Consider the following 14,527-nt stretch of genomic DNA (forward strand, 5'->3'; position numbering starts at 1 on the left):
TCCCGTTCACACCTCAGTACGTTTTGCCGCGCTAAGGCCTTAGCGCCCGTTTTGTTGTAGTCCGAGCACTACTCTCTCGAGAGCCATTCCTTCATGCTCTGCTCTGCCGATACGTTCCCTGTTGTGCCGGAAAGTGTTGGTTTGGTCCGGAATAGACAGCTGCCTTTTATGCTGACTGTGGGTGCGTCACCCGTTGGGCGAGACCATGGCTCGCGAACCCCGTTCCCTAGAATTAAGGCAAGGCCTTCAATGTTTATTTCCTAAAAGTGCACGCAAATGGTTTTCTTCTTTTATTTGCTCTTTCTTGACAACACTAATTGTTCCTGCTGCCAAATATGGAGATGAATGAGACAGAAGAAAAAGAAAGACCATACACCTTCCCAAAGATGTTGCTGGTAGACAACAAAGCCTGGTCTACGGCTACGGGGGATCAAATTAAAGAAATCATCTTCTTCCTCCATACTGCACAGTGCAACTGTTTCTCCTTCAGCCAAAATAACTGCATGGCATCAACCCAAATCTGACAGGAGAAAATGCTGGTAAAATGTTTTACTGCAGAGCAGAGCAGCCCTTTGTCCAGAAAAGATGCAGCTGCTGCTAGTGGACCACTGAATTCAGCGGCTCGGCACGCATGTTGGCCAAGTCCAGGTGCATGTCCAACTCGTCGTCCACTTGCCCGACGACAACCCTGCACGACAGTGGGCAGTGATATATTTTGTCACCTCCTGAAACAACAGCAAGTGAAAATGTGCCGACAAAATATCTCACATTTTAAAGTCATCAAGTCTTAAGTGTCAAGCAAATTAAACTAACTAGTGTACTGAAATTTTTCTCTACAGACACCTACGCTTGTCTGAATCTGTTTTGGTAGAAGCAAACGAAGGACTATTGAATACTTTTGGTTGAAGCAAACAAGGTGTATGTAGTCCCAACAAGCTTTACCTCCAGAGTCCTTCAACAGCACTTTATGGTCATAAAACTTCTCCGTAACTCCATGGGAGAGCTTGAAGCGCTGCTCAAAGAGGCCACAATGCAGTGCTGGTGTCAGTTGAGCAAAAGGAAAAGTGGCAGGGGAGCAAACCCTCCTTGGTTTAGTATACCAGTGCACAGGAGATAATGTGAAAGAGGCAAATAGAAAAATGGTAGAATGTATCTCAAGCGACACTGATGAGGACAGGGCAAGATAATCAAGATAATTACACTAGGCGACATGAATCCACACACAGAAGACCTGGATAGTTACACAGATTCAACAGGAAGTATGCAGCTGGACATGTGTGCAAGCATGATCTCGTTGTATGTAATAGTGCAGAGAAGTGTGAAGGGCTCATAACATGGGAGACAAGGACTCTGCACTCAACGATAGGTTATGCACTTATGTCACATAGGATGTATATTAGGCCAGGAGTAATGAACATAGATGAACATGGCTCCAGAAGTGTAGTTAGAGACCACAAATGTATCAAGCTGAGTTTCAGAAGAGAAACAGATGTAGGACCTAGGCAAGATGGACAATCAGATGGGATCTTTTACCCAGAAAAGTAATTGGAAGCAGCAGCCAAACAAAGTGAGAAAGCAATTTCTAAGGATAATAAAACACAATGGACTTCTACACAATTAACTCGATAACATGAGCTAGAGCTGGCTAAGGTGCGAGTCGGGCAAAAAGGAAAAAGAAGACGCGCACCCAAGAGTTGATGGGATGAGGAGGTGAAGAAGGCCATAGAGAAACGTCAGGAAGCCTTCAGGGAACAAAGATATTCCAAGAAAAGGGGGAGCCAGAAGGGGAAGTAGACAGAAAATGAGATAGGGGGCTGAATGGAAGTCAAAAGTAAATAAAAGGATAGAAAAGCAGCTACGCACTATTGGAAACATCTTAACTTCGTTCTTATCTTAACGACTAAGATAAAGAAAAGGTTTATAGTCAGAGACCAAGGTATTTGACTAGAAGGGGGCGAGGCAATGAAACATATAGAAACAAGGATGACAAAAAATTAAAACAAAGAAAGAAATGTTGCACATAATTTATTGAAACAGAATCGACCAGTCAGCGCAATTGTTTCACCTGGACAAAGAGAGTGGTAAAGGGCACCGTCGACAGGACCAGATGGTCTTCCGATAATGTTAATAAAGAAATCGGGACCAGAACCTAAGCAAACATTAGGAGAGGCAAGTGAAGAAAGTTGGCCAAGTGGGTATATATTAACGATTCACATCAGCGCAACAAACACGAACAAAAGGGAGACCAGAGAAAACAAGTGCTGCTCTTGCTTTGTATAGTCTCCCTTTTGTCCGTGTTTGCTACCCTTTTGACCGTGTTTGCTATCCTGTTTTTGATCATGAAGAGAGGTAGTAAGCAAAATGATAATGGATAGGAAAAACCCCAATGGATGGCAACTAAGCAGGATGAACACGATATATAAGGGAAATGGAGACAAAGCTGACAAAAACAACTACCGTCCCATAACAGTGACGTCTATGGTTGTTTACAAGGTGGTGATGCAGATTATAAAGGACAGACTGCAGGCATGAATGGAGAACGAGAGGGAGCTAGGGGAGCTACAGAATGGGTCCTGGAAACAAAGGAGGTTAAAGGACAATCTGCTTTCATTGACGCAGTGTACCGAGATTCCTGAAAAGGAACACAGACCCCTATGGCTAGCATTTCTGCATATCAAGGGAGCCTACAAACAGCGTTATTCAAGAGGATTTGTGGGACATACTGGGCACATTGGATGCAGAGGATGAAGTAGCTCGGATGGCAGCTCTGCTGTGTTGATAGCACATGAAAGTGATCTTGAAGGCATATTTTGCCAGTTGAAATAGGACTCGTACTTTCTGACAACAACACAGAAGCACATCAGGGATTCTTCTATGAAGTACCAAGAATTCATTTTTCCTAAAGATGTTGAACCTCCTGCAAAATTTTGCGAATCTGTTCTGCATATTAATGCACGGTCTCTGATTGGAAAAGAAGACGTTCTCAGGTCATTTCTGGATGATTTTGGGTTTAAATTTAGTATTGTGATGTTGTCAGAGACGTGGTATCACGACGGATGTATTATGTTAAGATTACGAGGTTATAAGAATTTCTTCTTAAATCGGACTGGAAGTCGAGGTGGTGGCGTTGCAGTTCACGTTTAGGTGCATAACTATGAAATCGTGCCCGACTTTAGCAAAGTAACCTCAGACTTTGAAGTAATCACCGTACAATGCAAAAAATGAAACCATCTGTGTAGTATATAGTCCACCAAGAGGTAAAAGAATCTTTCATAGAATTTTTGGTGTCATTCCTGGACTTTGTATGGAGCAACAACTTCCACCTTATCTGCGGTGGCGATTTTAACATAAAAACATAAATGTACTTGATGATACCAACACTACTCAACAATTTAACACTGCGTTGCATTCCTCTGGTTTTCTGAACCTAATCACACAACATCTACACGAGTTACAGTCACTACTCAATCTGTCCTCGACTTTACTTTGACAAATCAAAGTTCATACCTCTGGCATCCTAACTTCTGACATAAGTGATCATTTCCCTGTATTTATGGCCTATCAGACAAACAGCACTCAAACAAGGGATCAGAAAGAAGCCACTATAGTTCAGTCCATCACGCAGGACACTTTAGAAATGTTGAAACAAGATTTATCGACCTGTGATTGGTCAACGGTCCTGAACAAAGCAAATCCAAATGATGCAGATTAAAATCTTTGTGGACATGTAGGCAAAGCACTTTCTGTTGAAAGCACTTAAGTCGTCTAGGAAAACGAGAAAACAGTGGATAAACCGGGAACATCTCAAATTGATTAGAAAGAAAAACCGCCTTTACCACGATTTTGCATGTTCACGCTGCAAAGCTGCCCTAAAGGAATTTAAGAAAACAAGGAATCAAGTAAACGCGGAGCTTAAATGTGCGAAGACTGCACATTACCAAAATCTGTTTGCAGATATAAATAGGAAACGACCTGGTGCTGCATGGAAAATTATAAACAATGTGCTTGGAAGGGATGGCTCCCGTGCCATTCCGAGAAAGATAACTATTAATGGCCGTGAACTTGGAGATCGTGACATAGCTGAATGCTTCAATCATTATTTTGTAAACACTGCAACACCGATTAGCACTCCCTCAGATACAGTTACCCTAGCTTACAGCTATGCTGAAAGCATATTTTTTGCTCCTACAGATGGAAACGAAATATACAGCACATTCATGAGCCTAAAAACCAGTAGATCACTGCATACTAATGATATTCAAATTAAACCTGTTAAGTATGCATTAGAATCACTAATGTCTGCCTTTATTGATATTTTTGATCTCGTCCTTGAGACGGGCATTATTCAGCTTCCATGCAATGTGCAAGGGTATCTGCATTTCCGCATTTCTGTCGCATTTCCGTCCTCCCAGTATTTTCGAAGGGATTAGAAAAAATTATTCTTTCTCGCATGACAAACTTTTACAATAAGCACAATATTTTTGACAAACTCACAGTATAATTTTAGGAAGGGGCGGTCGACTGAAGCCACCTTGCTAGCCCTGAAGGAAATAATTTTGGATAGTATTAATAATAATTTGTTGACAGCCAGAATTTTTCTTGATTTCAGTAAAGCGTATGACTCAAATGATCACAGTATTCTCATTAGTAAGCTTTCATCATATGAAATTCCTGGAACAGCTTTGGCTTTAGTTAAATCCTTCTTAGAAAATAGGTACCAGTACGTGTGTATTAACAACCAAAGGCCGTCTTTCTTACCAATAGCATGTGGCGTGCCACAAGGAAGTATATTGGGGCCCCTTTTAGTTAATACTTTTATCAATGATATTGTAGGTATCGACATTTCAGTTAAATTCGTAATCTATGCTGATGATAGCAGCTTACTTATTTCTGGGAGTAATATTAGCAAACTAGAGTTAAAATGCAATGATATCCTTACTAAACTATCAGCATGGACTACAGTGAATAAAATCAAAGTAAACCCAACTAAATCCAAAGCTTTTATTTTTCGTACTCGGAATAAAGCAGTTCAACCAGTGAATTCATTCATTTTTCAAGACCAGCATATAGAAATAGTCGCCGAGCATGACGCTCTCGGTATGTATTTTTCTGCCCATCTTAAATGGGACACTCATATAGTTTACATTTCTAGAAAACTATCGGCTGCTACTGGCGTAATCTCATGCTGCCGCACATTTCTTCCCGTAAGCGCTGAACTATAAATATATTACGCTCTATTTCTTTCTCATATTAACTACTGTACACTGGTATGGGCAACGACAACTAAAAGAAATATGAACAAGCTTCTCGTTTTGCAGAGGAAAATTATTTGTCTTATCGTAAACATTGAACTAACAGAGTATTAATCCCACAATAGCATCATTCAATATGATCCATGTAGATAATATGTATGAATTTCGTTTGTTCCAAACAACATACTTTTCTTCCACAGGTATGAGCAATATCTTCACACAACTTGCTTCCCTTGAATATCGTACTCCAAAAGTTATCATACTTTCACTTGGTCCTTACCAGTTTAGAACTGATTACAAGGTGCAATCCTGGGCTCACAATCTGCAATTTTTCTCAACAAATATAAAAATACTGCATGATTTAGTCCAAAACAACTGCGAACATACTTTGTGCAAATGTAATTCGTATTTCTTCATATGTAGTTTAAGAACCCTTCTGTGTTATTTACATTTATTGCTGTTATCACAGATAATAACGACATTCCGTGATGTAAGGCTCCAGTGACAGCCACACCGTAGAGGCAGAACCCTGATACATGTGCAAAGTCCACACCACAATCTATGCAAAAGTAAAATGGGACTGAGTTCCGGTAGTCACCGAATCCTTCACTCTTGTCACGAAGCGCACGAGTCCTGCTATCTGCGTCAAACGTTCTGCATTGTTAGCTGTGGCTCCTGTTCCTTGCAACAAAAACGTCTCATGACTGCATTCTTACCTTCACAGACTGTCACTTTGCTACCATTTTTGAAAACCAACAAAATGGTTTCTCTCTGGGGCTTCAATCTGATCAGTGTCACATTATTTAAATGCCAGACAGGTGCGAGAACTTCACTCCACCTCGGACAGCACAGCACTATGACATGCCACAAAACCAGGCCCAGGAACCGAAGAGGACAGCGTCAAATGAGATCAGAGACGTACACGTTGTCCCCTCGCACTATGTACAGTCCCAGGGGCACCTGTTCCACACCATGGTCCGAGCTGTAGACTCGCTCGTGGCTTTCGTCCAGGATCAGGTTGATGGTTTGGTCAAACCCCTTCAGGGTGCCCTGGCAGAGAAGAGAACATCACTCGTGATCACTCGGCACACACCACGGTGGCCGCACCTACTGCCACTTGTATTACGGTTCTTCCTTGGCATGGCTTGCCTTGGCGCCCAGACCCAGGGTGAAAAGAAAAGCACAAAGAAGAAACGGAGAGAAAAAAAGAAGGGGTGGAAACAGGGAGACGCCGTAAACGAGAGAAAAAAAAGGGTGGAAATGGAGGAATGCTCTCACCTAACCCATATATGTGCAGCACCCTACATGTAGGACACTGCTTTTTTCAGAGTAAATCTAAAACTTAATTGCACAAAATCTTGCACCAGCTAGCAAAGGCCCAAGAAGGTGCAAACTTTTCTTGTGCAAGGACTGGGTTGTGTACATTCAAACTTTCATTGAATGTACACAACCCAGTCCTTGCACAAGAAAAGTTTGCACCTTCTTAGCCGCGGTGGCTCAGTGGTTATGGTGCTCGGCTGCTGACCCGAAAGACGTGGGTTCGATCCCGGCCGCGGTGGTTGAATTTCTATGGAGGAGAAATTCTAGAGGCCCGTGTACTGTGCGATGTCAGTGCACGTTAAAGAACCCCAGGTGGTCGAAATTTCCGGAGCCCTCCACTACGGCGTCTCTCATAGCCTTAGTCGCTTTGGGACGTTAAACCCCATAAACCAAACCAAACCAAACTTTCATTCATGATCTGAGAGAACCTGCTATATACGTTCCACCCCATGCTTATTCTTCTAGTTATTTCCCACCTGCCCTAAACAGACATATTCTCTTACTACTTTCAGCATCTGGCTACCAATTGCGAACTGCTGTTCCCTTGATAGGCTGTTGAACATTACTTTGGTTTTGTGCATGTTAATTTTTAGCCCCACGGTTCTGCTCTGCCTGTCTAATTCATTGATCATGCTTTGCAGTTCATGTACTGAGTGGCTTAGCAAGGTAATGTCATCAGCAAATCGCAAATTACTTAGGTATTCTCCATTAACTCTTATCCCCAACTGTTCCCATTGCAGGCCCCGGAATACCTCCTGTAAACAGGCGGTGAATAGCATAAGCGAGATCGTGTCTCCCTGCCTGACACCTTCTCTTATTGGAGTTTTATTGCTGACTTTATGGAGAACTATGGTAGCTGTGCAATCGTTATAAATATCTTGCAATATTTTCACATAACACTCTTCTACACCTGATTCCGCAATGCCTGCATGACTGCTGAGGTTTCTACTGAGTCGAATGCTTTCTCGTAATCAATGAACGCTATATATAGGGGCTGGTAATATTCTGCACATTTCTCTATCACTTTAGCTGCCCACTTGTTATTGTCCGATTTCCTCAGGCGTTCTTCATATGGTATTTTGGTTTGGTTGGTTGGTTTATTGGGGTTTAACGTCCCAAAGCGCCTCAGGCTACGAGAGACGTTGTAGTGAAGGTCTCCGGAAATTTCGACCACCTGGGGTTCTTTAACGTGCACTGACATCGCACAGTACATGGTCATATGGTATATGGTGTTTTACTCAGAGCTTCCCGTGCCCCGAATGATACCCAGCCTATATCCCCCTGTACTGCCTCGTTTGTGGTTTTGCCGTGGGCACCTAATGCTAATCTTCCAACAGCTCTCTGATTTACTTCTAATCTCGACTGAACTTCTGCCCTTAAACACAGAATAGCTTTCCCGAAAGTAAGCCCCGGCACCATTATTCCTTTCCAAATATCTCCAAGTACTTCATATTTGTTGCACCCCCATAATGCCCTATGTTTCATTATCCCAGCATCTCTCTGCCCTTTTGCCCTAAGAGACTGTTCATGCTTTTCCGTGTATATCTGCCCTTCGTTTAGCCATATCCCGAGGTATTTGTATTCGGCCACTCTGGGTATTTCATTGCCTTGTATTGTAAGCACCTGATCTGTTGTATCATTCAAAATCATAACAGCTGACTTAGTTGCACTAAAACTGAAACCTAGAGCGTCTCCTTCGTCTCCACAACAACTACCCAGAGTTTGCAAATCTTCCTGTCCGTCTGCTAACAGTACAATATCGTCTGCATACATTAAACCCGCGAGCCGCTGCTCAACACCACCCGAGAGCCTGCTCACCTGCTCTCAGTCACAGCAGAAGACCTTACAGTTTTTGAGAATGCTTTAGCGTTTTGAGTCTCTTGTAAACACAAAGCTAATGGTGAGTGTGTGGCTATTATGTCTTTTATATCGTTTAAGTTATGTAGGAGTCCCCTGCAGTTCCAGTGCATGGAAGCAATCTTTTATTATGTGGGTAGTGAAAGAACTAGGTTCCATTTTCGGGCACCTGATTCGGGAGTTTCTTTTTTTTTTTTGTCGATCTGAGCCCTGCTGTCCTTCTGTTGTTGACGGCACAGGACTGCCTTGAATGGTGGCCATCACATTCTCAGATAAGCTGGACGTCCGTGCACAACGCAGGGGTGTGTTAGTGTTGTACAGTGATCGTCAGGCACATACCCCCACGAGTCACCTTTGACGCTGACCACCTTCAGGATATCATATACAGTACCCCTGCACCTCACATCATAACGGCAGACTTCAATGCACACCATCCTGCTTGGGAAGGCATCAGATCAACAGCCAGAGGACGACAGCAATTTGATTTCACACAGTGCAACAATTTAACTTTACTCAACAACAGCCAGGCAACTTTTTATCAAGGTGCAAGGGTGCCCTTGACATTTCTATGACTTCTGCGGATCTGTCGTCTTCAACAACTTGGAGTGTCGACATAGAATCTCATGGCAGTGATCATCTACCTACGTACATTGAGGTTGGTGGTGCTGTTTTAAGTTCCCAGTGGTGTAAGGTATGCTACATGAATTGGGAAGTTTTCGCTAACACAGTAGAAAAATTGAGGCTCTCAAACCTCGATTATGAAAACTTCATTGACGCTGTAGCACAAGCTAAAACGCCGAGCACCAAGATTATAGCTCTACCAAAAGTGTACTCAACTGCAGAAGCTGAATATGAGTGACTTTGAGCAATTCGTCGCAAAGCAGAGAGATGAGCACGCAGGATGAATTATAGAGAAGACATCAGTGTTGCTAGGCGCACACAAAAACATGTTCAGCACCATTTAAACAAGCTGGCAAGACAAGAATGGCGATCCTTTTGCGCAAAGCTTGATCCCAGAAAGCCTCTTTCAAAAGTATGGAACATTGTACGCAGCCTCAGTAGCCAGCCCGCGCCACTAAATCTTTTCGAGTGCGCAGCTATAAATGCGAATATTTCTCGTATCGACACAGCGGAGGCTGTCTGTTCTAAGATCATTGCTCCATTAACAGCAATATCAGTGCCATTGCCTTTCCCAAGCTTTACCCTTCACCTAACACTGCCCTCCTTGACGAACTGTTCACTATGAATAAACTCAATGAGGTTCTGGCAGCTACCAATGAAAGATCTTGCCCAGGACCGGATGGTGTAAGCTACACTGCCCTTTCTCACCTGAGAAGTAAGGCCAAGGTTCAACTGCACACAGTTTATAACACTTCCTGGGAGTCCGGCTGCCTTGAAACGTGCAGGAAGTGTGCACCCACGTCAAAAAGTGCTTTGACAGCGACTCCTTCAAGCACCATGGTAATAACATTGGCAGGCAAGGAAACAGATCTTGAGTGAATCGCTGGCGGTGCAGTTTTTTCCCCCGGAACTGTGGATGTTAGTTTTCTGCCTGGACGGCGGGTTGGCGGCAGAGCATCAGAGAAGGAGAATGACGGCGAGGAGACGGCAAGACGTGGGAGCGGAGACTAAAGTGAAGAGGAATCCGTGAGACACCATGTGAGGCAGGCAGGGAGGACGACAGGTCACAGCCCTGCTCACATTCCGAATCGTAGGGATGGTATCCACGACTGCGGCAACATTAAGCCATATGGCCAGCGACTCCACAGGCATAGCAAATAGGACGGTTATCTTGCGTGCACCAAAGGCTGACAGGCTGTAATCAGGGGCAGGCAGGCGGTGGTGCAGCCTGCTAGGGGACGAAGAGATGGCGAGGCGGCCAGTGCAACAGGTGAGGGCTGCGACCGCACCATGCATCAGCGCACCTCAGTGGCTGCTGATAAGGAGGTGGCTCAGCAGCCTGCTCCTGTGTGACACGCTGGAGGGTGGGAGTGAGCAACGGTGCAGGTGGGCAGGTAGACAAGCACAGCTGGAGTGCGACTTCCTTACGGACAAACTGATGAATGTGCTGCTGGCGGAGCGAATAGTGGTCCAGAGCACCATCTCCGGGTAGAGCCAAGCTAGAAACAGTTGCTTCGCGAAAGCCAGCATGCCATGTGGAAAGCTCATTGAAGCTTAGGCAGGAGCTGATGTCGGACACAGTCTGAGGATTCTTGGCGACTAGCATTTGGAAGGCATCGCCATCAATGCCTTTCATAATATTTCTGATCTTGTCAGCCTTGTTCATGGAAGGGTTGAGACGTTTGCAGAGGATGAATACATCTTCTATGTGGCTGGTGAAGTTTTTTCACTATTGTGTTGGGTACGCAACCGTTGCTCGGCACAAAGCTTACGGAGAGCGGGACAACCAGAGACCTCTGTGAGGCTTGTTTTGAGAACCACAAAGCTGGCAATGTCAGCGTCGTGATTGCAAAACCACAGATTGACGACATCACATAAATAAAAGATGACATTGGTGAGCTTGCCAGCGCCGTCCTAATGGTTGTAGGCGCTCGAGCATTCATAAGTGGCCAACCAATCCTCGACATCGGGGTCATTGGTGCTGCTGAAGATGGCAGGGTCACGCTGCCGCGCATCGCTGGAACAGAAGTCAGTGCAGCGGATCGGGGTTGTTGGTTTGGCAACAGTCTCAGGCAATGCGGACACGTAGGCAGGGCTCGGCTGCGGAGCTCCACAGTAAGGAGATCGTGGCACCTCCACCACTTGTAGTAATGGGCATCTTACAGGGCACTATGCCACAAATGTCCTGCGATCAGTCGGTGTTAACCAGACCATACACGAGCGTCTGAGCATTCAGTGGTTGTCATCTTCTTACCCGGGTGCCAGAAGCTAAACGTTCCAGAGCCGAAGGTCTGTCTTACAACAACAGTTTTGTTGCACACGGCCATGACGTGGAAGGAGACAACACAATGTTCAAGACCAATGAAATCACACAAGTCGTTTGTAGCGGGAAAACAAAAACAAAACTGAATAAATGAAACTCAACACACACATATTTGAAAAATGGCCCTAATATGGCTTCTCACTTCTGCTGTCACCTGTTGGCATCCTGTCCAGTGGTTCCATAGAGGAGGAGGACAAAGGAGTCTGCTCGGTGGTGCCCCTCTCCTCCATTCCTACTCTTCACAGGCACAGCTTTAGTCCCACCTCCAGGATCAACCAAGACAAACTTTTCTGCTGTGGTAAGCAGCATTGAAGGTGGTGTCCTTCAGACTCGGATTTCCCATGATGCTTCCTTTCCACAGCAAGAGCAGCCAAGCTCTTGAGCCTCTCATTGGACATTCCATTTCACAGAGGCCTCTTCAGTCGACAAAGGCATGAAAACGTACGCCCACAGGCAGCACTGAAGGACGGATTAGTCACTACTATGGAACCAAGGCAGTATAATTCTGGGAACATAATTTGGAATTTATTCAAGAATTGCGTGGCCATCAGTGCCATCATAAACTTGACGTCCATTTCTGCTCCTTACCTCTGTAGCACTTTTTGGATCTGTTTCAATTCAGTCATTTAATGGTCCTAATCGTGTGAGTAGTGGTCTGTTAGTGGCTTTATCACAGTGGCATCTGTGAAATGGTCATGAGAGGGGTGAAATTAGCCCAGTCCTTTCAACATATAACCATGTTCTTTAAACTTTCATTGAAGTTCAAAACATATTCTGTCCAAAATGGGCAGAAAAATATAGACACTACAGTAATTTTCGGTGCAGTGCCTGGCATCTTTTTCACACAACTGGACTTCTGTTACGTATTTTACCACTTAGAGTGCGTGTACTTGTCCATCACTTCGCTGTTACAAAGGATATTTGGCACTGCAGTCTAATGTAACATTTACAAAGCCGTCACAATACTTATGCACAGCAGTTCTGTAAAGAACACTGTAAAAAGCTGCCCCAAATCATCTCGCATGCATAGGCAGGTTCAGCAAGCCATGGGCAGCACATCCACTGGCAGGAGGGAGAACTGAGCAGGAAAGCAGCTGCGGGGAGTATAGTTACTACTTTCAGGATCAAGGTGCACTTAAAGGTGCAATAAAGAGGAATCTGAACTCGTTTTGACCCCGCGGGAAATCGATCTACACGTTCCGAGCATTCTTAAAAACTTTAAAATGTTGTCCTGTGCGACCAATTTCCTTAATTTAAATCGGATCAAATGTCCCAGCTCCTGCCTTTTTTTGAACTCACTGCACACGGTAGGAGGAGACAACCAACACGTGGAGGCAGTCGCGTGGCAGCTCGCTTTCACTTTTATTTCGTATTTTAGGTTTCCATGAATAAATAGATCCAGTCAGAGGCTACATAGCCACAAATTAGGCACATGGAGATAAATATACACATGGACTCTTTGCTTTTGCCAATTGCTACGTATCACTCCGCCGATGGCAGAGCGGTAAGCCACCATGGGACTGGCTGAAGGATAGGTTGACTCCTCCCGCCATCTGCGGAGAGTTCAAAAAAGGGCGGGAGCTGGGACGTTTAATCCGATTTAAATTATGGAAATCGGCCGCACAGGACAATAATTCAAAGTTTGTAAGAATGCTCGGAACGTGCTGATCGAGTTGCCGCAGTAAAAAGACGAGTTGAGATTCCTCTTTAGTGCACCTTTTGATGCGTAAGGACCCTGATGGGGGCAACTGTAACCTGCACTGTAACACACTCCCGACTGCCCATTCCGTGCCTCGGTAGGCCGCTCTTATGAAATATCAAGCATCCATGCCCTCACACTGCAAAGCATCCGCAGTGCGCACAAGCATGCAGCAGCTAGACATGCTGACAAATGCTTCACACAATGCATGATCCACATCCAGCAATGTAGCTGATGTTTGAAGCATGGCGACGATGGGAGGCTAAAAAACTTAGTCCCAGGTGTTGTGAATGTTTGCATGGTTGATGATGAAGAAGCCTGTGCAAGACATTCCTCAGACTGGGGACAGAGAAAAAATAAAGCCAATGACTGAAGACCACACTCAAAGCTGCTTTGGTGCCTTCATTAGGAACCACGCGGCGGCACCACATTAGAGCAAAATGCTTGCTGCCATGGTCCATGCTGGAGTCGCAAGCGCAGGGCAGGGCACTGACTGTAGTCGGTGCTGGCATGGCCACACGCGGTGATGTATGGTGACTGCAGAAACACTTAGGCGCGAATTCTAGTTTGACAAGCACTCATTACTAAAGTAGTCAATTTTTAATTACACAAGCGCAAGTGAAATGATCAGCAAGTCGCAATAAAAGCCATAATAAAGAGAATATTACATGATAAAAGAAACTCACCACAATGTGACGCCCGTCAGCAGTTATGATCGATACTGTATCTAAACAAAGAAAGTAAAGGAAATTTACGAAACAATCTTGTTTAGCCATTACCCGGCTCCACGTCATTCAAGTAAGCATAAGTACGAAAAAAAGATTACATACGAAGTGCGAGCTCAAGTAACACAGCAAAATATGCGAGCAACATAGGCGACAAGAATCAGTGCTGTGCGTACATCACGCTGAATCCTTCTGAAATTTAACCACATAAGCGAAACTTTTCCCTCCTTGTTTACTTGCAGATTTAAAAATAAATGAAGAAAGGATACGATTGACATATCCTTCAAGCGACGCGGCCATCGTCGTCAGTCGAACAGGAACAGAACGTCAACTTGGTTTGGGTCTTGCCGCCAGGTGCAGCCTCATGCGACAATTCACAACCAAGCCGTGTGTCCGTTCATGGCGGTTTTAACAACACAATGACACAGTGCCAGATTCCGTTGACTACGCGCGAAGTACACGGAGTGGTGCGGACACAAAAACACGCCGAGATTGACCGTCGCGGACAGCTTGCTAGCACAGAGATTTAATGCTATGTCTGGCTGTGTAGACAAAACGTTGGTGTAGACTGATGTAGACCATGAACCATAACCAACCTTGCGTTGACTTTGGATGGATTTAGTCACGGATATCGATTTGTCAGAAGCCACCCCACTAAGAGGGGAAAAAAAACATGCTTCGTAATCTGCCTGAAAAACCTTTGTTTTAATTTGTAGTAATAAACAACTAA

The 14,527-nt window shown here is 44.6% G+C and overlaps 2 protein-coding genes across 2 annotated transcripts in view; one reads left to right on the forward strand and one right to left on the reverse strand.

Annotated features, from left to right (window-relative positions):
* mRpL2 (mitochondrial ribosomal protein L2) overlaps positions 1–14,527 on the forward strand; it is a 118,355-nt gene that overhangs the window by 94,855 nt on the left and 8,973 nt on the right. The window lies entirely within an intron of this gene.
* LOC149359242 (U6 snRNA-associated Sm-like protein LSm8) lies at positions 535–14,406 on the reverse strand. Its single transcript, XM_089571518.1, has 4 exons — positions 14,067–14,406; positions 13,759–13,799; positions 6,175–6,302; positions 535–688 (listed from the first exon to the last, which is right to left on the reverse strand). Exons 1-4 carry the CDS (start codon positions 14,095–14,097, stop codon positions 598–600), a joined length of 291 nt encoding a protein of 96 aa, XP_089427644.1. The 5' UTR covers positions 14,098–14,406; the 3' UTR covers positions 535–597.

The sequence above is a fragment of the Amblyomma mixtum genome, chromosome 2, assembly GCF_055824585.1.
Source record: "Amblyomma mixtum isolate Tamu chromosome 2, ASM5582458v1, whole genome shotgun sequence".
In the NCBI taxonomy this organism is placed as follows: domain Eukaryota; kingdom Metazoa; phylum Arthropoda; class Arachnida; order Ixodida; family Ixodidae; genus Amblyomma; species Amblyomma mixtum.

What these genes read in the sequence shown, in the direction of transcription:
- LOC149359242 (XM_089571518.1), bottom strand. Translation starts at nt 14,097, where the DNA reads ATGGCCGCGTCGCTTGAAGGATATGTCAATC. An exon ending in GCTTGAAGGATATGTCAATC is followed by an intron (nt 13,800 to 14,066) that starts GTATCCTTTCTT and finishes TTCTTTGTTTAG; the next exon opens with ATACAGTATCGATCATAACT. An exon ending in ATAGTGCGAGGGGACAACGT is followed by an intron (nt 689 to 6,174) that starts GTACGTCTCTGA and finishes ACTGTCGTGCAG; the next exon opens with GGTTGTCGTCGGGCAAGTGG.